This window comes from Gavia stellata, chromosome 24 (genome assembly GCF_030936135.1).
Source record: "Gavia stellata isolate bGavSte3 chromosome 24, bGavSte3.hap2, whole genome shotgun sequence".
Classification (NCBI taxonomy): domain Eukaryota; kingdom Metazoa; phylum Chordata; class Aves; order Gaviiformes; family Gaviidae; genus Gavia; species Gavia stellata.
The window spans coordinates 7640683-7662345 of NC_082617.1; the positions used below are offsets into that span (position 1 = coordinate 7640683).

Sequence of the window (21663 nt, forward strand, 5' to 3'; positions counted from 1 at the left end):
GTTGGACTGCCTATTGCTTGCTAGGATTTATTGTCTAGTATTACCCCAAAGGCTGCTGTCGCTGTTCTCTTACACAGACTTCATTAACTTATAAGGGTGTCTTGGGGAGTTATATACTATAAATTAAATAGCCGTTTTTCCTGGTGCTGAGTCTTCTGGTGACCTTCTCACTAGCGAGAAGGTCCTAAGGTAAATTATTTTTGCTTCCTTACGTCTATGAGAACTAACAACTCTAAGACTTGACAGCTCAGTATCCTGGCAGTGTTTCCTGACTGTCTGTCTGTCTTGTCCTCTTCCAGCTACTTCACAACCTGTTTATTAGATAGCCCTCCCTTGGGTCAAGTGCAGCTGTGACGGCAGTGTTGAAACCAGAAAGCTGGTCAGCCTACCAGTCTTTTAGTCTTACAGCTGTGCTTGGCATAGGCCTTTGCATTAGCAATGTACAATTATTAAAAAGGCTTTTCATAAGTAGCAGTGATTTGGAGTCACTAGCTAATGGTCATTTAAACTTGATTTATTTTTTTGAGATTATTTAAAGTGGGAAAGCTAGAGGAATGAGTCTAAAGCTGTAATTATCCAGGGAGACCTTACATGTACAGATGCTGTGGATTGCTAGTGAAGAGTAGGCATGGCACAGTGATACAGCTGAGTTTGAGCTGCCTGGTTGTTTGCTTTTTTTCCCTTGAAGGTGATCTTTAACTGTAAAGCAAAATATGTGACCTACACAGGCTTCTTATCTTGCACAGCAGTAGGCGTAAACATCCCATTTTTAGAAGCTTTTTTCTTCCCCTTTTAAAATCGCCACCTTCAGACTTAAGCAAGTGCCTAGCTGCAGCTCTTTGGTCTGTCACTGTATCTTCTTTCAGAACGGAGTGTGCTCTCTGTCCATTTCTAGATCTGCATTACAAATGTCTTGCAGATTTAAGGAAATCAGCCTTGCAAACTGAGCTAGAATTGTTTGGGCTGGAAAGCTGCGCAACTACCACTACTTTGTTTACAGGCATCATGAGAAAAGAAGAGAGGGAGTATGTTGCAGTAAACTAGCTTATTTTTGTTTGAAACTCAAAGTTCTTAGTCACTGGACCTCTCAAGTCTCATAACCCGCTCTTGTGTATTGTGTCATCTGTTGCTTGAGGGAGTAATGGAGGGCTGGAAGCACGACTGCAGTTTTTGTTCTGCTTGTACCTCTGTGTATGTGATGAGAGATGTGAAACTCGGTGCAGTCTGATCACGAACGGTTAGCTATTTTCCTGAGGCACTGCAGCATGTCATAGTTGGCAGCAGAATTAGAGGAAATACATTGCAGTGTGTAGCTCCCAGGCAACATTCCCTGTGTGCTGTGCAATGGGCAAATGATGATTAATGCTTTCATGCTTGCCCCCATGTCAGGAAAACCCATTTGCCGTATTCGGTGTCTTCCTGCTTCTGTACCATGAAAATGCTGTGAACAAAGAGCCTGGTCCTGCATTTTGCAGAACACCCTCTGCTTAGCTGAGCTCAGCAGATGCTGGAGGCGATGGCTCTGTGGAGACCCATGCTAAAACACCTCCGCAGCTCTCCAAGTGAGGAGGAGGGGGTAGAGCTGGGGTAAACATGCTTTAGGCAGTACGTGGGCATCTCAAGCCTTGAGATAAAGCTTAGTGATTTAAGTGTTGAAACCTCAATGGATAGCACTGGAGAGCTGGGAAATGTTGAGAAATGAAATAGGCCTATTATGTTCCAGTGTACCACTTCTAGGCGCCCCAGATAGCTATCTAAGGTTGATGTGGCAATTACGTGTTGGAGATAGATTGCTTATCCTGTACTCTGGACATTCTTCTGACCCTCATGGGGAACTTTTGTGCCAAATGGCTAATGTGTGTCAGAATATTCAAGATTAACTAGTCTGTGCCACCTTCTCATGCATGATGCTGAGAGCTGCTTTATCTGTTTGCTTGACCTCTTCTTTCTGGTATAGGAATGCATTTAAGCAGAGTGCTGTAGAGATTATAGGGCCATACTTCTCAGAGTTACTCGTGAGGTTGCTTTTTGAGGTCTAGATCTGCATCAGTTCCTTGCATATTATTTTGTTTATATGATGCAAAATAACATCTTTTCAAGCAGAGGTTTAGATTGGATATTAGGAAAAACTTCTTCACAGGAAGGGTTGTCAGACACTGGAACAGGCTGCCCAGGGAGGTGGTTGAGTCACCATCCCTGGAGGTATTTAAAAGACGTGTGGATGAGGCGCTTAAGGCCACGGCTTAGTGGTGGACTCAGCAGGGTTAGGTTTACCATTGGACTTGATGATCTCAAAGGTCTTTTCCAACCTAAACGATTCTATGATTCTTTGTGTGCCTTCATTCTTGGGAGCTGGGGCGGGGGGGAAATAGAAAACTTCCATTTACTATTTGGTAAAGGCACAAATAGCATCTCAAATGCATGCTATACTAACTCTGGTGCAAAGCATTGTAGAAGTATTCTTAGCTGTACTTCAGCAAGTTCAGTTGAGATGCATTATGTTTTGCTCTTGCATTATGTATTATCTGGGCTTGAGCTCCCTATGCCCTCAGCTGCATTCCTCTTACTGTTATTACATAGGTATTCTAAAAGGGTCAGATTTATTAAACAAAAAGCTATTGTCTGATGGTGCACAAGGCTGTAGTGGATGGTCTGACTTTCTTTTTCCCTATCTTATAGGCTGTCTCAGCATTTGAAATTAGCACAGGTGGCAACCTGAAAAAGAGACTGATTATCAAAATTGTGTGGTATGCTGTTTTGATCAAGGCAGATCAGGCTATTGCAGGCACAAGCTGTTAAAGTAAATGGTGGTAGAGAGGGGAAACTGAGGGAAGCAAGGTATAGATACTGTAAACCTTTCTTGAAAGATGGCTTTTATCTTTTTAATTACTCTATGAAAGAGGTGGAACACAAATATGAATTCATTTGTAAAACCTTTGGTAGAAAGTCTCTCGTCTTTTTTTTTTTTTAGACCTTCTCTGCAGTTAATTACTGTTCCTTGAAGAATGGTTATCATACTCAAAACATAAATTTACCCAACCTTTACTGCATGCTGTGATTGCTGCTGTGTTATCACAGCTTTACAGGTTGGGGCTGCAAGTGATTCAAGTTGTAAGTGACAGCTGCTGGCCTAGCCACTCTCCTTGCAAGTGTTGCTGTCAGTGGCTGGACTGCCAGGCTAAGGTGAATCAAAGTCTTTAAAGTGTCCAGCATAGTGAGACTCCAAGTGTTACTGCTTGGAGCACATCCATCCTGTGAAAAAGCGATTTACAGGCTGCTGATGCCAAGAAATGATGATTTTAGACTTTCTCCAGAACAGTGTGTGCTGTAACTTTGAGCTGTTTAAAAAAACTGGCAGAATTTTGTAGACGTGCATTAATACTGACTTTAATATCTGATAGTGGAGAGAAGTATTCCTGAAGCTGAGGCAGCTAGATGAGAGCACCTAGTTGTGATAAATAAGCAAGCCAGCTTCCAGAGGTGGGTCTTCAGTTCTTCTCCTTGGTGGTGGTTGTCTTTTTTTCCTCCCCTCACCCTTCTTTCCCACGCTCAGCTGTTCTAGATATCTGGATGTACCAACCTATGACTCTTTGGTATTGATTATCATGATGAATAGGTGAGATCTTGAGCTGTGCTCTGTCAGCTGGGAGAGGTGGTATTGTGACACTTCAGTTGGCAGCCAGATCTTTGGCTTCACTATCCTTTCCTCCTAAGCACTGCATGAATCCAACAGAAGTGACTCCCCAGCTCACTCAGTTGTTGACTGTAAAGCATTGATGGACTGGCAGTTTGAATCACAGCTGTTGAGTTGGTGTTCCTTTAACTATAAAGCCTGGTAATTCTCATGGCCTGTCATTGCACCAGTTGGTGGCAGTTCTTGAAGATGAATGCGTTGAGTTCAAAATAGATCCTTCTCTGTAGAAACCGGTATGTGGTAAATCACAAGATCTTCATGGTCACACTTAATGTAGCTCTCCTTTAAATAGGACAATATTGCTTCCCTGCTTCACAATTTAATGAGCTTGTCCTGCCTATTTACACACTTTAATCTTTCTCCAACTATATTATGAAAAGCTTTTAACGTTAGGTTATCTGGTAGAGCACTAGAGCCGTAAGTTTTTGCTATTTAAATGTGGGAAACTAGCTTTTGTGAGGGACAGAAACTAGGGAAAAGTAGCTAAACCAATGTCTTGGGCTGATGTAGCTACCAAGGATTTAGTTAAATTCTTGTTCTAGCAGTTCCAAGTCTTGCCATCTGTTGCCCAGTGAAGTGATCTGTGCTTTGCTGCTAGTACTCTACGGATGCCGGTCTAGAGCTTGGGCATTGCTTTCTGGAGTCCAGAACTGTATATTGCAAAGTAGATGCTATTCTATGTTCAGTGTTCCGTGTTGCAGTCCAGAAGAGAGCATCCTCCCAAAACTGACAGGTGGTGTTCCTCTGACATACTTTTCTATAAGATTGCCCCCATGAACACAGTCTTGCCCAAAGCCAACCCAGTCTGACTGGTGTTCACATGAGTGTTGCACAGTATGAGCTTTAGTGGCACGGAAACAAACTTGGTATGCCTTCACAAATAGGGTTTGCTTTTTTCCTCTTGAGATCCGGCTTTGCTTTCTCTTATTGACATGCGCTGTGCTCTGTCAAAAGTTAAACATACCGTTTGGAAATGTGTAGAAGCCACTAGCCAGTACTAAATCAAAACTACTCTTAGCTTAGTTTTATCTACTTGTCAGTCACTTTATGCCTTGTGTTAGGTGCTGTTGTTGTAGTATCTCTGCTGGAGGAGGGTTTGTATCTGTCTCAAGGTGTCCGTAGCTTTCAGTGGGTCTCCTGGAACGCTGAAGGTAAGTTTTGGAAAGTGACTCTTGATCTCTAGATCATAAAAAGTAGGTTTATAACAGAATTTTGTCTGTCTTCACTGTAGCTTATGTAGTGGAAACCTGTAAGAGTTTGAGTGGTGCATTTGACATTACCTTTCTATCAGAAAAGCTTCACCGTTTTTGTCATAGGAAGTGTGAAGCATTTTTTTGGTAGCTATTAGCCCTCCTCTTCCTGGTGTGTAATACTATATTTTGCACTGTTGTGACCCTGGAAGACCTTACGTGCAAATGCACCCAGCCTTTTATAAATCTTCTTTTTGCAGTGGGTGATTTCTGTGAGGGAGTGCAGGTGAACTTAAGCACAATGTGTTGCACTTTCACATCTGATAAAAAAAGTAAGGGGAGCTTGGAGGGAATACCAGTAATTATGTGGCACTATCTTCTAACTGGCAACTTAGGTTCGTTGTCTCTAAAGTGCATCTCTGAATGCTGTCTACATATCGTGGTCTCTTTGCCTCTTGTGTTGTCACAAAAGCACCAGGAATCTGTATTTGTAATACTGCTGCACCTCTAAACCTGACTTTCAAACCAGAGTTGACAGCTGTGCCATCTGTTGTTGACCTCTGCTCGTTCACGTGAATATCTGCTCTGTTCCTCAAGAGCTGATGTAATCTACCCCATAATCTCAGGCTAGCCTGGGGCCTTAGCTTACACGGTTTGTGACTGAAACACATGCATTTGTTATGAGAATTATTTAGTATGACTTCCCATTTCACTTGTAAGTTGTGACTGAGCCACAAGTGATAGAGGATACTGTGTAGATGTTAAAATACTCCAGCTGCAGTTCAACAAGACGCAGTGGTTCCCAGAGCCGTGGTTACCTCAAAGTCGCTCAGGTCAGCTGAAGGCACAGAGCAGGTCAGGAAGTACTCTAGAAAAGATACAAATTTTCTGGGAGGCAATGTGAAGTGGCATGGCCCTTCTGGCAAGAGTGAGGTGACAGTATGTAGTTGGCTATGTATAGATAAGCTTTAGAGGAAGGTTCTACATTGCAGAGTGTCTGCATATAAAATTTGGCATAAAGGTGATGTCACAGAGTTGCCTTTTTAAGGGGGCATTTACCCCAGCCTCGTTGTCCAGTATGTAGACAGGCTGGCACTCCTCAGAGTGCCCACCAGGCTGTGGAACAAATCCTTCTTGTCTGGGATTACCCAAGTCCTAGTTTTGACCACTTGCCTACCTTGCAGACAAGCGTCAAAAGAAACTCTGTCTCATTTTAGTAATTTTCTGATGGACTTTTGTGTTTTCTTGATAGCTGCCATTAACCTAGCAAAGCTGAAGCTTTTCAGACATTACTACGTTATGGTAAGTAAAACATGTGTACACATGCATGCAGAAGCTGTTCAAGCCTTTTGATGGATTACCTGTTGGAAGCTACTATGTAGCTGGTGGATGTGGTGGAGATGTTCCTAGTTTTGTGGCAGTGCTTTGCTTTGGCGTCTTGGTCAACTGGGTTACAATCCTCAAAGCAACTTCCCTTCTTTTCCTAGTGGTTGCATCCTTCTGTCTATCTTTAAATTGGTTCCAGCTATTTGTAACACTTACTGATTTCCTCTGGAGACAGCTTGAGCTGCCAGTTGAATTGATGGGCTTGTATAATGTACTGTAAACTTGCTAAAAATTAAACTTGGGACCAAATGGTGCCTTGAGATGCATGTGTGCAGTTTCTGATTAAGTCAGTGGGAGCCATGAGCATACCTCCCAAGAGAGCATAGGCTTCTTAATGATTTCCAACAGCCTAATTTCAGACTCCTACAAGTGGCAAGAGTAATAAATTACAATCCTAATTTTTCAATTTCTACAAAATCCTAATACTTAAAGCATTTTCCTGCTGTAACTTAAATATGTTAGCAATAGTTTAAGTCATTTGGACATTCAACAAGCAGTAGAGCCTTCAGCCTGTATCTTTCGTGTTTGTCAAGGAGCATAACAAGGCTAATCTGACATAATGAGTTGCCTGGGAATTGCTTGAGCTATTTCTCTGGAAAAAGAGGTTCTGTAAGGATGGTGCTATTGTTTTCATCATGCTTTCTTCTTTTCCGTCCCAGATTGTCTGTTACATTTACTTCACACGGATCATTGCAATTCTCATAAAGATTGCTGTTCCATTCCAGTGGAAATGGCTGTACCAGGTATTTGCCAGCAAAGGAAAATACATCTATTCCTTGAATATTTTTTTTATTTTTCTTATTATTCTTTAAATATAACTGCAACCCCCAAAAAATTCCATCAATTGTTCCTCATGTTGTAGTAGAACATCTCGATGTTGCACCCTGCCTCCTCCTGATTTTTGTCGCTGATGTGCCTAAGGTGGCAGGAATATATTTTCAGTTTTATGTTTGTCCAGCAAGACTGCTGGATTATACATGAGATGTCTGAAAGTAATTGCATTATTGATTTTTAGTCTTTCAATTTAAAAATGTCTGAAGGAAATTAATCAAGAACATATAAAGGAGAAAAAAAGATCAGTCAGGTTTGCCCTGTGTAATTGAGGCCCCAGGGAGCCAGTGAAATAGGCTTTCGCTCTTCCATCTACAGGCTTTATTTGCCTTGTGACTTTTAAATACTTGGTATCTTAACGTATAATCCAAGTAACTGTGCAGGGAGTCTTTGGAATACATTAACTGTTGAAAAATACTGAACAGCATGGGGATGATTCCCCCCCCCCATTTAAAAGCCAAGTCTTACTGTAGTTATTTAAAAGCGCTGGAGTGATGGCTAGAACTGTAACTGTATTTAAAGTGACAGGGAAAGCTGGAAGAACAAAGAGCTTGACAGCCTTCAGCCTGGGATTAATGATGACAGGACAGGAATTGCTTTGTTATTTCTGCTATGGCACAGGTTTTTTGGCCATTAAATCTTATGAAGGAGGAAGAATGTTTCATGACCATGAAGGTTTACGGGACTGAACTTCAATCTTGGTTTTTTTACTTGCAGCTGTTGGATGAAATGGCCACACTTGTGTTCTTTGTCCTCACTGGGTACAAGTTCCGTCCAGCATCAGACAACCCTTATCTACAGCTTTCTCAAGATGATGAGGATGACTTGGAGATGGAAGCTGTGTAAGAACCCTTCCCCCCCTTTTTTTACCTCTTCACTTGATTTGAGAAAAGTAATGTTTAAAAACAGTTTACTTTAATCTCTCTAAATCCTTCTTTGAAAAAGATTAAGATCTGCCCACACGTTTAAAGATGAGGTGTCTATTTGGTGTGTGTTAAACTACCAAAGAGATTTGTGATATGCATAGGAACCTCTGAGCTGGATTCTGCGGTAGTGTGGAATAAGCTGGTAAAGCTTTTCATGGGGCAAAAAGATGCCCATGAAGATATCAAGTAAAAAAGCTTCTGAGTTTAATCTGTGTTGCTGAATACCAATGCGCCTTACAGATTGTCATTAATGCTTCATATTTAAAAAAAGACCAAACAACCAAACCAGCAACAGAAATGAACTACCAATCTACAGAATATAAATTAACATGGTGTAAGGTCACTTCTACCTTGAAGTTCAGCCTGTAGCTTTACAGAAAATAACACTGAGCTGAGGAGCTGGATTTTTACCAATATTCTTCACTGTTCTATTCCTTGCTGCTAAACCATGAGGCACCACAAATGTGGTAGGACCTGAGATAGTCTGGAGAAATTATGAAGTGGGGCTCAGCCTAAGTCCCTGTCACTTTCTTTGCAGTGGTTTTCTGAGGACTTAGAAAATGACTGGCATTTCTGAATCTATAATAGAGACTGCCGAAGAAATTCAGCATGCCAGAAGTGTTGAATACAACTATAATTGCCACAGACTCTGCCTTAATAGGAGCCAAGCTAACCTAATCTCTTTAGTAGTTCCTCATTTCATGTATAATCGCAATTCATGTACAGGCTCAGAAGCCTGTTCCTAAGAGTTTATTTCCAGTTTGGCAAATCTCCTTTACCTGATCTTGGGTGAAACAAATCAACACTCCAATTTTTATTGTGGGGGTAAAAAAAGTCAGAATGTGTTTGCCTTTATAGATAGTTCAGAAAGAAATGGAGCTTATTGGGGAATTTCTACAAGGAGGTTTGAGGTAGAATCCGGCCTGAAATGTCATGCAAGGAGTTTAATTTCTCAGAACTGTCTCTACTAACAAAGATCATCTTTCCAAATGCTTCGTTATTTTTGCTTTGGATCCATAAAATCTGTCATCGTTGCAAGCGGAATCCAACTAGTGGCTAATGACCCTAAAATCACTATCACTTAAAAGTGTTTAAATAGTTTATGTAAGAAGCTGGTTTCAGTTTGAGAGCTGGTAAATAAACATCCACATTAGGAAGGCACTGTCTGAACTGGAAGATATGGCAGGATTTGTGATTGTACAGAAAAGAGCTTTTTTCCTACAAGATTGCCCATTAGAGTGAATTTCAACTTTGCATGACATGCTTAATGAATTTTTACTTGGGATTTTTAGGACTAATAGTATGGCAGCTTTCACATGTAGTAATTTCAGTAAATTGGAGAAGCTGCTAAATTTAAGAGAACCTGCCAGGAATAAGCTGGAGAAAGTTTAATGAACTAATTAAATGATTTACATCTTGCCACAGTGAAATGACATTACTAGAAACTCTAGGATCAAAATTCCTTGTGAGCCTTTTCCTAGTAAGGCATTTTGCTCTTTGCCTTGGGAGTTTTCATTGTTGTGGCTTTGTTCCCTTTAGCCTTGCTTGAATTTTTCTCATCTGATTTGCCGGAAGTTTTACTCCATTTGGGCACTTGGCAGGCTATAATCTGTAAGAGTGTCTTGTTCTTCCTTCCCCAGCTGCATCAGGGAGGTTAAGTTTGCACGTATTTGAAAAGTATGGTGTAGACACATTCTGTGACAGGTGAAGCACTGCAATGAAAGGGTATTAAATTTCTTTTTGACTTGGTCTTGCTGGTCCTATTTTTGCTTTTATAAATATTAAATGTTGTTTCTGCAGGGGGAAAAATATCAAGGCTTATTTGAGCAAATGACTAAGTGCCTGACAGCATCCTGACTAACCATTGTATGAGTGTGTTTTGTCTTTCATGTGATAAATACCCACTTGTCTTCAGAGGCTATGGCAGAAGTTAAAAGCATGCAAACTTCAAACTTCATGGTGTTCTGCCATGTCTTATTGCCAGGTTTTACAGTTGTTTTCTTCTCCCAGAGGGTTTTTGTTAAAATCAGGCTCTTTAAAGCATTTGCTGCAGAAGCATTCAGTTTCTTTTAAGTCCACATTTCTATGAGCCAACGGAGGGGAGAGCCGTGAGGTCACCAAGCCTGTTTTCCAGGCTTGCTTGTCTTTCAGCAAAAAACAGGATATTTTAAGTGCAGCTCTCAAGCTTATGCCTGTTTTCAGGCAGCGTAAACTATAGAAAGCTCAGTCTGGCAGTAAATGTCAATGTTGTTAAGGACAGTATGGAAATCTACAAAGTTTCAAGAAAAATCCAAAGACTAGGTGTCTGTGACAGAAGCAACATAAGGCACAAATCCTCCCTCTGTAAGTTCTTGTGACTCTCAAAAATAAAATATAAATCAAGAACAGCAAAGGTAACTCATAATAAGTCTTTTCAACTAATACGCCTCCATCTTGGGAGAAAGCATCCACAAATGTTTTATACCAAACTCAACAGAAGTTCTCCTGGTGGAGAGGAAGAGTATGACTAAACCTGAACTAAGGACCAGTCTGTTCTTTTTCAAGTAGGGTCAATAGCTATTAATCATCAACAAAGTGGCTCTCTGTGTATTCTGTGCTGGGCAGCCTCCTGAGCCCGTTCTGTCACTATGTGGGCTTGTTGCTGACAGTTTGTTAGATTTAAATACTCTGTTTGAAAAGGTGCAGCCAAACTTGGCAGAAAGACTTGTCAGGCTTCCAGTCCTAATGCCATTTCTGGGGCATGAACACAAAAATATAAACAATACAGTAGAATGAAGTGGGGTGAGGAAGGGGAAAGGAAGCAGTTCTTGGTTTTTTTACTCTTGCAGTAAGTTATTTCATTAGCTCAGTAAGTTTGCTTTAAATGTTAGGAACCAAAGTGCTTTTCTACAGATCTTGGTTGAGAGTGATGTTCATACATGCATGTGGGGTTAAGATATTTCCACTGGAGGAGGAACTGCAGGAAAAGCCATTAATGGTTTTGTTATTAATTCAGTATTAATCCATCTTACTGAGTGCGTGGAGACTAACTTTGTTTTTTTTATTTAACACCCAAACCAGCTTCAACATAGTGAACTGTTGTGGTAACACTGACCTACCTTTGCATATGCCTTGGGATCTGGAGTTTCTCACTGTATCATGAGGCAACCTATTCTATGCTGAGACTTGAAGTCCTGGTTGGTTCCTTTTCTCTGCTTTCTCTCAGGTTGTGCTTCATGGCAGACTGATTCATGATGCTCTCCATTAGAAGTGATTTTTCTTCACCTAACACATCTTTCTCATGCAGAGATCAGCTTTTTTGCTCAATGGCTGATCAGTTTTCACTCCAGTTTGCAATAGCTTGTAAAGGCTGGCGGCTGCCAGTATCGCAGTGTTTCTTGTTGGGACTGTAAAACAAAAAAAAAAGGAGAAAAGACAGCTGAAATCCACCACTGTGGAGGGCTGAAAATGCTTCTGAATGTTTAGCCATCTCTTGATACCTTGGATACAGTGCGGGGGGGTGGGGGAAGAAAACTATGAAATTTCTGCAGCACATACCGCTGTGCAATGGAGTGTTCAGGGAACTCCTTTTGTGCCTCGTTTGTGACAGGTATCCCTCTGACGACCACAAAAATTGTCTCTGGAGAGAGATGGTTTAGTGAGAAGGATTTGTTGCATTTTAGCTACTGCTGGTTTGTGGGCTAGAAATGCAGTTCAGCAAACTACAGGCGAGGAACACTTACTTGCAGTATTGCAGGTCAGAACTGAAGTCTTGAGACTGCTCGGAGGACTAGAATGAGAATTGCAGCGTGCTTGGTCTTAGTGCTGATACCATTATTTTACTGGGCACTAAAATGTTTTGGCTGAACTGATTTAGAGAGTGAGAGGAATTGCCCGCTGTATATGAACAATCTGGAAAAAATGAAGACTTGAACTATGCCGTCCACTTGTCATGGGACAACAACAGTACTCATCAGATAGTCTTTAACTTTCACTATTGAGGAATCCACCATGAAATCTCTCCCAGTTCTTTGCTATCATTGCAGGGGGGGACGGGCCAGTAAAGGGCCTCTCTCCCTGGTAACAAATGACATGACTTGACTTGGCTGCAATGTCAGTGTGTAGCTGCTTGTTCTGTCCCTCCATGAATGTGGGAAGTGGATCATTCCCTCTTAGCGATAACCTCTCCTCACTTTTGTCATCATCTTGATGTGCAATGGATTTGTAATTGTATTAGAGTGCAGCGCTAAAATCTAGGCTGTGTGCCAGGTGGGATCTTACTAGCTGTGAGTCAAGTGTTAGGGTTACTTTGGTGTGCAGAACACCTATTTATATATCCCAGTATGTCTGCTGTTGCGTTGCTATGTTAGTTGCTCATTTTTGGTTTGTAGCCCATTGTAATCTTCAGCTTCTCCCTGAAGAATTGATACTTAGCCCCTTATTCTGTAATTACAAAGTTTATTTTTTCTGACGAGTAAACTTCATAGTTACCTTGCTGTGTTGTACCATATTTTTCAGACCATTAGTTCCATTTGCCAGAATCTTTCTGCTTTCTAGTTCTTTTCTCAAATACGTAGCTCTCGGCGTCTTCCGCAGATTTAATAAGCAAGTTCTCTCTTCCATTACCCAGGCAATTACTGAAACTACTGAGTAGAAGTGAACCCAAGACAGACCTCTGTGGAACCACACTCGATGTCCTTTCATTTTTGACAGGAAACCATTAAGTACATCTCAATGCATGCTTTTCCAAGTAGTTATACATCTGCTTTGATGGTTTTGTCTGGCTCATGTTCCCCCAGATTTTTTCCTATGTGACTGTAGGAAAACCTTTGTCAACAGGGAGAACTTAGGAGATCTACATGTTCTCTGTGCTGATAAGCTTGATATGATTTCTTCCAGGCAAGCGCTTAGTGTTTGCCAATTCCATCTTTGTCCTTTAAGCAACCTGCTTACTTTTATTTCAATAGGGAATAAAGTTGCTATTTAATCTGTACTCTTCTGACCCTTTCCCTATTCCCTTAAACACAAGCTCATCTAGGCCTGCTCTAAAGTGTCTGAACCACTGACACTCACAGTACTGCCACCGGTAGAGAGTCACTGAACACACCAGTTCGAGTAAATTATTTTTACAGTACGTGAACAGAAGCTGATATCTAACATAGAACTAAGGGCATTATCAGAAGAGTGTACCTGAAGATTACTTCTTCTCTTGGGTGATTCTGTGCAAATGTTGTTAGCTAGTCTGATCAAATAAAGTATTCTTACATGGTAAACAGCAGGTGATAGCACACAAAGACTGACAGTGGCATCTTTGAACAGGACAGTTTTATGTACGCTCCAAGGCATCCCTTGTGGATGCGTTGAGCTATTGGCACTCTTACTTTCAGCATCCAAAAAAACCTTTGTAGCACATTTGTGGGGAAAAAATACCTGTATGGATTGAGAATAATATTGTGCAAAAAAATAAAGCAGGTGTCTTGTGCATGTGAATAGCCTGTTTTGTATGGCAACAAAGAAAGCTACTGGGCTGAAGAGCTTGTTGGATAGCCAAGGCGGTTCTGAGAGGAGTGGTGCTGTTCTGGCTGGATAAACAGTTCAGTCTGCCTAATGTTAGAACAGTATTCTGAGGCTTTATAGTTCAGTGGTCCGATTGCTGTGACGAATCCAGACTTGGATGGTATAAAAAGGGTGACCTCTCTCTTCTGTTTTGTTGCTGTTCATTGAGTAATTTTGCTATTAACGGGAGTTGGTGTGCATTAAGCTAGTAGGGTTCATTTGGGGCACTGTCCGCTGTGTGTGCACTTGTATAATACGTTGTACCTATTAAAAGCATTGCAAATGCAGAAGAAAGTCTTCAATGCACAGAATTAAGGGTGTTCAGCTGTATAGCAAAATGTTTTTTAAGCAAGGTGCTCAAACTTTAGCAAATAAACACCTGGTTTAACTCTTTAACCACCCTTGCTATCTTCTTTCAAGTACAAGCAAATATTATTTGCTGGTTTAGTTTAATGATAGATGGGGGGGGCCTTGAGGTTCTTAAGGACAGCGGCCTTGCTCCCAATGCCCATCAGTGTTGTGTCCGAGAAGATACCTGGCTTGCAGAATGGTAGCAATAGGAGAGACCAAACATCGAGACTAGTAGGTCTTGGTAAAGAGACATTCAAGGAGTGTTATTTGATACGCGCAGGAAGGCAAGCATGGGCTATTGGTGAAATGGATGTTACAGTTCAACTTCTGTTCTCTGATGTTTCCCCCTCCTCTTCCAGGGTGACCACTTCTGGAGTAATGGAAGGCATGAAGAAGGTCAAGAAAGTGGTGAATGGTTCAGCAGAGCCACGGAGCGAGTGGGACAGCACGGCATGATGGACTGGACTAAGGCAGCGCTTTCAGAGAAACTTTTTTAATTTATTAATGTTACTCTCAGTGGAAAGGGAGCAACTAGCACTTCCCAACACTGAAACTGCAGAGTGGGGTGCATCTAGGGGGAGCAAAGCAGTGCAGAAATATAACTATTCCTCTGATCATAAGAAAATGGGATCTCTTGGTACCTGCAAGGAGTGTGAAGCTTTCCTAGGGAGCTTGGGTAGCTTATTCTTTTTTCCCCTTTCTGGATTGGTTAGGTATTCTGAATTGTTTGCAGTTGCGTTCTTCAGAATGTGTAATACTAATTTGAAGAGAGACCTTTAGTGTGTATATAAAGTATATATTTTATATAATGCGCATATATATACACACACACACTTGGTATGTAACATGTATGCTGGGAATTACAAAGCGTATCAGAAGGTGGGAAAAGAAGATAAGAGATGTAAGTATTCTTTTTTTCTTTTTATAAACTCTCCTTTTGGCTTGGACAAAACATTACAAAACAAATTAATAGAAACAACTGCAGTTATTTGAGAGACTAAATGGGGTATTGGGTCAGATGACTTCTGCCACTACTCACATCAGTGGGAAAGCTGATAAGTATTATCCATGCAAGTATCCACTTGAATGTGTCAGGTTTTCAAATGTATTGCTATACAGGAAGCAAGTGACTGTTCTCCATTAAAAGCACTAGCCTATAGTGCAATAAGCATCAATGTAAATTCTCCACTGATTCACACCCACCTGACAAGAAGTACACAAGAAGTGTAAGAATGATGCTTGCTTTTTAGGGGTCTGCCATGCTATGTTAAACATTCAATTTCAAGCTGTGACCCAGAGCACTTTGATCTGCTTCATAAAATATTTTCAAGGTATTTCAAAAGACACTCCTTTCTGGCACAGTATAAAGAGTACCAAGATCTCCAGTGGAAATCTGTCTAGCAAATGTGCTGCAGCATAAACCTTGTGGTTCACCGTTATCCTGAGTTACTTAGCCTCTCTGGATATTGTACCTCTCTGGCTATGTAGGATTAATGATACTGCTGTTTTGAGATGGGCTGAACTGGTCAAAATGGTATTGCTGCCAAAACCAGGTAACTGCAGCTTCCAGTCCTAAATGGTTTTTGTCAGGAAAGGAGAAGATTATGACCAGAACACTCAATGCAGGGGAATATGGAAGTCTTAACTATTAGCTGCAAACTTGCAGTGGAGTCTTTAGAGACATGTTACAAATGCCATGTGCGTTTTATCTGTAGTACTCTGCTGTTGTTAATAAGGCAAGCTGGTGCCCATGGCTGTAGTAGTAAGGCATAGCAAATGATTGTTAATTTGGGGGAGGTTGGAAGTGGTTCACTCATGTAATGAGGATAAGCTTTAAGAGAAATAAATCAAGTATAACGCACTGACCCACTGAAGCCTTAATATTCATGTAGAGACATTGACATACAGTTCTGTTGAGCGAAGTATTTCTGTCAGGGTGACAGGGATAGGCATCTTCACAGAGCTTCGGAGGTGCCTGCATCTTTTACAAACTCACTTAGGAATTGCTTTTTTTACTGAAGGGACTACATCTCTGGGGCACAACTGATTACCGTATTAGCCACTAGGTTTTTTTTATTCTTTAAGTTTAGAAGGGGGGTTTCTTTGGAACTTTGAACCACTTCTTCCTCAGTTTTGAACAGGGATTGTAGAGCTCTTAAATGAGCCACCTGTACCAAGACTTGCTGTTTGAGCAGCAGCATTGTTTTCTCTGGTTACCACTTCTTTTCCCAGGTGTTGGTTCTATGCATCATGGAAGTGCTAGAAATGAGTCTACCTGCTTTGATACCTGGCACTGGTTTCTCTTCAGATAAAGCACAAGAACAGCCCTCTTCTCTGGGTACAGAGTCGTCTTCTATGTTTTCCTCCTCAGCTGTAACTGCATAGTAATTGCAGCAGTGATGGTTTGACTTTTGCTGTCACGGTTTTACAAAGACACAGTTTTAGTGAGAATAGAGAAGCCTACACAACTAGAAAGGCTGTTAGGTGACCTATAAGCCTTTTAAACCTTCTGTATGAGGAAATCTTCTGCATATTAAGTAGCTGAGGTGTGAGAAATTGGACTATAAACAAACATAGGCAGTCCCAGCTCATCATACACTTAAATACAATACCTAAAAAACTCATCTTCTCACTCTTTGCATGGTTACTCTGTCCCTATGGAAATGTCACTGTCTGCATCCAAAGGGCTACTCAAGCAAGCTATAAACTTTGTTCAGAGTAGTCCACTGGAGGCTTGAAGTCTGTTGGCACTGAAGTATGTAAAGGATAAGGATTTGCTGTCAGGAACAGAAGTGCAGTAACAGTGTTAATCCAGACATGATGCTGTCTTAGAACCTGTTAATACCTTTTGCGAATTAGATGTGAAATTCTGATGGGTGTGGCATTTCACCCAAAAACATGAGAGGCTGTGCTGGTTCCAAACAGCTGCCTATTCCATACCTCAGCATCAGTGGAGCTGTCGATTTGGTGAGTGCTTTTACCTTACTCTCAGGTTTCTTTTTTTATATGCACTTTTTTGCCAAAGTTGCCCATGGTGTAGGTTTACCTGCCAAGTCCCTGGCTCACTAGTCAAAGGCCAAAAAATGGGTGACTTCTTTTTGTCTTGGCATGACAAACCATGGCAGTACTCTGAAAGGGGTTTTGGAAGAGCTGTTTCCAAGTTCAGACCTGAGCTTCAGCAGACAGCTATACAACCAACTTCAGCTGGCACTTAATGCAGGATGCTAACCAGCGGTACAACAGTAACTAGTCAGACCTAAGCATTAGTAAAGAAAATGAATGTGGATGCCCAAGTCAAAAAACAGAGTGATAGAAGGTTCTTACTGCATCCATTTCCAAAGTAAATTTCCACTTTCTCTGGTGGAATTCGTCGGAGCAGGTTGAAAAATTTGTCTCGCAAGGTTGGATGGTGGATTGGATGGTGGCTGGGATGTTGGAGGATGGAGAGGATGGCTGCAGCTGTGTTTCTCATGCAGCACACTGTGCTGCACTGCAAAGCATCAAAGGGAGAGCTACTCCTTCCCCCTTCCTCACAAGGCAAACCCACGTCTGCATGTCTGGCAAGTGCATGACTCTCTATTGCTAGTGAAAAGTGGCGGCTTAGAGCTTACCAGGCAGGACGATCGCAGTGATTGCCTTTCAAATGCAGTAGCTGTCTATCTGGTAGGAAGCTGTCTTTCACAGAGAGGGAAAACAGAAGAGCTGCTTGTGGCTTACAGATTGTTTTGGGATACAGCCTTACTTTCCTGTCTTTGCCTTTTACTGAAGTGAGCAACTAAAACCATCGCCCTGTTGAGTGCACAGTGGTATAAGGACAGCAGTCCTGGAAAAGCAGGTCTGGTGTAAATCAGAATAAATGGTTTTGAATGCATTCACATATGTTGCTGCAGTGGAGTACTCGGCACCCTCTGCAGACAAAAATTACATTGGTTCAGTCTTCAGTTGTAATGCAGGTTATGCCCCAATAAATCCCTATTGACGATGACATGCAAGTGCCACTGATGCACCCCTTCTTCCTGCTGTAACTGTTCAGCAAGCTGTCTTCCATAGCAAACCTCCTTGCAGTGCAACTGCCAGACTCTTGCATTCTTCAGGCTTGATAATGTTATCCTTGATGGTTCATCAAGAGACGTACTAAAAGAAAGCAAGACATAATGGGGTCATCTGGAACATTGCTGCTGCTTGCTCAAAATGTAGCAGTTTGAGTTGAAGAAGCCACATGCTGGCCTATTAAGATGCTCTTTCATGTTGTCATCTAACTCAGCGTGTCATGATCTGTGCAGTGCATTGTTCAGTGTTTCTCTCCAGCTGAGTGCCCTGTTCCTGGATTTCCATGCTGGCATACCCTGGGAGCATGTTGTAAAAATTTGCTGCATTGCAGTATTTTGTCTTGGAGCTAGTAATGTGGAAGATGTATTTTTCTAAGCTAAGTGGACTCTCTAGCATGTGTGTGCATCCACCATGTATCCTTAAGCACTGTAATATTCCTTTTGGCTGTGAAAGGGCATGTCCTAATGACTCCAGTGTGCACATTTGGTGAAAGTCCAATGGATGATTTTTAGTGTGTTAAGTCTTTTTTCCTTACAGTATGCTCCTCTTCAAGAAGAGAAATGCAGTCTGGCCAGTGACAATCATTGACAAGAAAGGGGGTTTTTTGTTGTCTGTTTGAAAAATGCCCAGTTGCATTTGAAGCAAATATTGGGTGTTTGTACATTCTGTTGAGCTCTGAGAACTGAAGTTGCTTAGCTATTAAAAAAATAATCGGGTAGTAGCGCAGATATTGAAGGGAAGGAAACCCTTCCTCCTTCAGTCTACCTGGTTTGTCTCCTTCAGTTTGACCTGTCATGATAGCTAACAGACTTGACTTTACAGTTACTTTAAAGCAAATGTGTTTTATTGAATCTGTGTTATGACCTCCACTTCAATCATAAAACGTTTCCCCATTTTTCACCTTTGTAAAAAGAGCGTGGAGCTGTGGTCTGCAGTAGACGGAAGGTACAGTGATATTTGAAACGTAACGGGTCTTACGCTGTCTAAAACCTGTGACCTTGTGTGTAACTTCAGTAACCTGAATGTTTCATGAAAACTGAGCTGGTGCTGCCCAGAGGCACTTGACCAATGTTTCTTTGTGTTCCCTGGGGTTGATTTGCTGGAAAATGTTGTTCTAAATTGGATTAATCTGGCTTCTCTTGTAGCTGCTGGGTATGATGCTGTTTTGGGCTTAATCGTTTTTACTTAGCAATATTGGGAAGCTGTGTATTTCCCCCCTTGTAGTTTCTTGCTTGGATATAGCAATGATCCTGTAAAGAACTCTGCATGATATGTACTTGCAAGTGGCCAGGACAGGATTTAAGAAAAATGCTGAGATATTCGCTTATGTGTAAAGTGATGGTACTGGAAGAAAGTGGCTGAGAAGAGAGTCACTCCTTGTAGGATGACTGGCTCAAGAACCCATTTATGTTTTGACTGCAGCAATCCTGTAGAAAGGACAATTCTTAATAAATATTTCCCTGTGGGATTTCACTCAGCGTTCTGCTCTCTGTGTAATAAAGCAGAGCCCGACCTCCACATTATCAGAAGCACTTCGTCTTGTAGCTAGGATACTGGAGCGTTGGGCTGGTACCTGTTCTGTCAAAACAGAGTATGGGTCTAAATAGCTTCCCTTTCCCTTTAGTAACTATTAATAATTAATTCTAGATCCTCTTGTGTTATTAAGCAGCTTTAGGGCACCTTGTACAATGTAGCTTTGAATTCATTTAGTAAATGACCTCCAAAAACTCAAAGACTTTCCTGTGTACAGCAAGGTCCACTTCCAGGGTTTTTGGTGACCTGTAAATATCCTATTCTTCCATTCATGTTCAGATGTACAAATGGATTTTTTCAGTATTTTTTTAAATTTTATTAAAAGAACAACAAACACTATTTGACGAGAAGCAAGGTAGATACAAATCAGGATGGTCTGTGTAACTTGGTTTCCCTGCTGTGATGCAAACATGTAAAATAAAGATTGACCAGAAAGAAGTTTAATGCATCTCATTCTCTGCTTCTGAACTGCGAGCAACCAAGCTGACCCGTTGATTCCAAAGTCTGCATTTTCCCATGCCTGACTTCCATTTGCAGCCATTAACATCTGCATCACGGATACAGGGCCAAATCACAAAAAACTTGCGTGGAAAAAACATTTCTAGGGGAAAAGCTTTCCTGTCAGTGCCCTACAGCGGGGTTCACTGAGGTGCCTTTCCTTGAGCTGAAAGACTTCCAGGTACTACAGTTGCGCTTGTATGTGCCTAGCTCCTCTTTTAGTTTTGTAAGCTGAACTTCTGCGGTAGTTTGTGGGCTGAGGCTCAAGTGAACGGAAGCATTTCTCGTAGCCCAGTTTCTCATGGCCTTGCAGTCTCGGGCAGGAAGGCAGGCGCATCCAGGGCTGCTTGCTGCCCGACAGTGTTGTGGTCTCCTCATGCCACAGGGTTTGGCATCATCTTGCCATGCAAGGGAGGACAAGGAGCTGGTGATTTCAGCCTTGCTGACCAGATACAAATTAGGGGTAGAAACCTGTATTTTAGTAATATCCTTTGTGGATCTGGCCACATTATCTCAAAGGAGCAGGTCCTTGACCTGTTTGTTTTAGACTAGACTGAGGGCGATTTGGGACTTTTGTAGTTGTTCTCTTCCTGAGATGTCAGGATCTAACCATGTGTTTCAGTTCTGCAAATTGGTTGGGTTGGCAGGGATGAGGAGGGCAAAGTATTTCTGTGAAGTGCTCTTCCTGATAATCCCCCGCCCCTCAAAAGCATATGTCCTTCATCACAAAATGTAGGTCTTCAAGATGTTTCTTACAGTTTAGCCTATAGTTCTCATCCTACCACAGAGGGATAATGCCTAAAATAGCCTGTGTTCCCTACCCTGCAAATCCAAAGCAGTCAGTTCTGCGTTGCCTCAAGCCTTTGGGTGGGTGGTGTTTTACCAGGGAACTAAACTATAAAAAGTACATAGATTTTGGACTTAATAATACCCTGCTGTAGAATAAAACAAACTTCATGTGATGAAGGTGATGGCTGGTTGTTGCACTGGGGTAGCTTATATCTATTTCATGCTGGTAGTTCTTGGATGTCCAGTTTCTCCAGGCTAAACGTCCTCTGCTTTGTCTGTTTGTTATATATTTCGCCTTAAAACATCTCCCCTTGAAGTGACAGCAGCCAAACTCATCCTTGCTATACGTGCATGGTGAGTTAGCTGCACTGGGCCAAAAAATCGCTCAGCTGTAACGAAAGGTGAAATGTTAGGGGAGGGGTGTGCAATGTGGGACTAAATTGTGGGAAGACTCACTTGAGATTGAGACCAAGTGTAGGTTATGTGGGAAAAATACTGATTTCTGACTCTTCTCCAGGGAGAGATAAAAAGAAAAAGCCCCTAACTGCAACAGAGCTCCTAGTATTTAAGGTCTGTTGCAAGTGGAGACTGTGGTAGACTTGCACAGGGGGGAGAACAAACAAAACCAGACCCCTAACGCAGCTTTCTCAATGCACTGTGTTTGGATGCAAGTTTGTGGGTGTTTTCCTGTCCAGAGGAGGTAAATTGTTTTACCTTGCTTTAAGGATTTTATTCCAGTGTCTGAAATTCTGAACTGTCTTGATCATTTGCTGCTCCTTGTTGCAGTCCAAGCTGCCTGCTGTCAGTGCTCTTGCTCTAGCAAGATTATCTTCATGACTGCAAAGAGCTGCCTTCTCTTTAAATCTTGCTTTTTACCTTC

The 21663-nt window shown here is 41.7% G+C and overlaps 1 protein-coding gene across 1 annotated transcript in view; it reads left to right on the forward strand.

Moving 5' to 3' along the window:
* Window positions 1-19882, forward strand: part of GPR107 (G protein-coupled receptor 107) — a 40554-nt gene extending 20672 nt beyond the window's left edge. Inside the window, exons 15-18 of the mRNA XM_059828715.1 lie at window positions 6137-6186; window positions 6930-7013; window positions 7819-7943; window positions 14273-19882. Of these exons, the coding sequence (XP_059684698.1) occupies window positions 6137-6186; window positions 6930-7013; window positions 7819-7943; window positions 14273-14369 (356 nt within the window). The 3' untranslated portion in view covers window positions 14370-19882. The remainder of the gene's footprint in view (window positions 1-6136; window positions 6187-6929; window positions 7014-7818; window positions 7944-14272) is intronic.
* Window positions 19883-21663: the final 1781 nt, after the last annotated feature.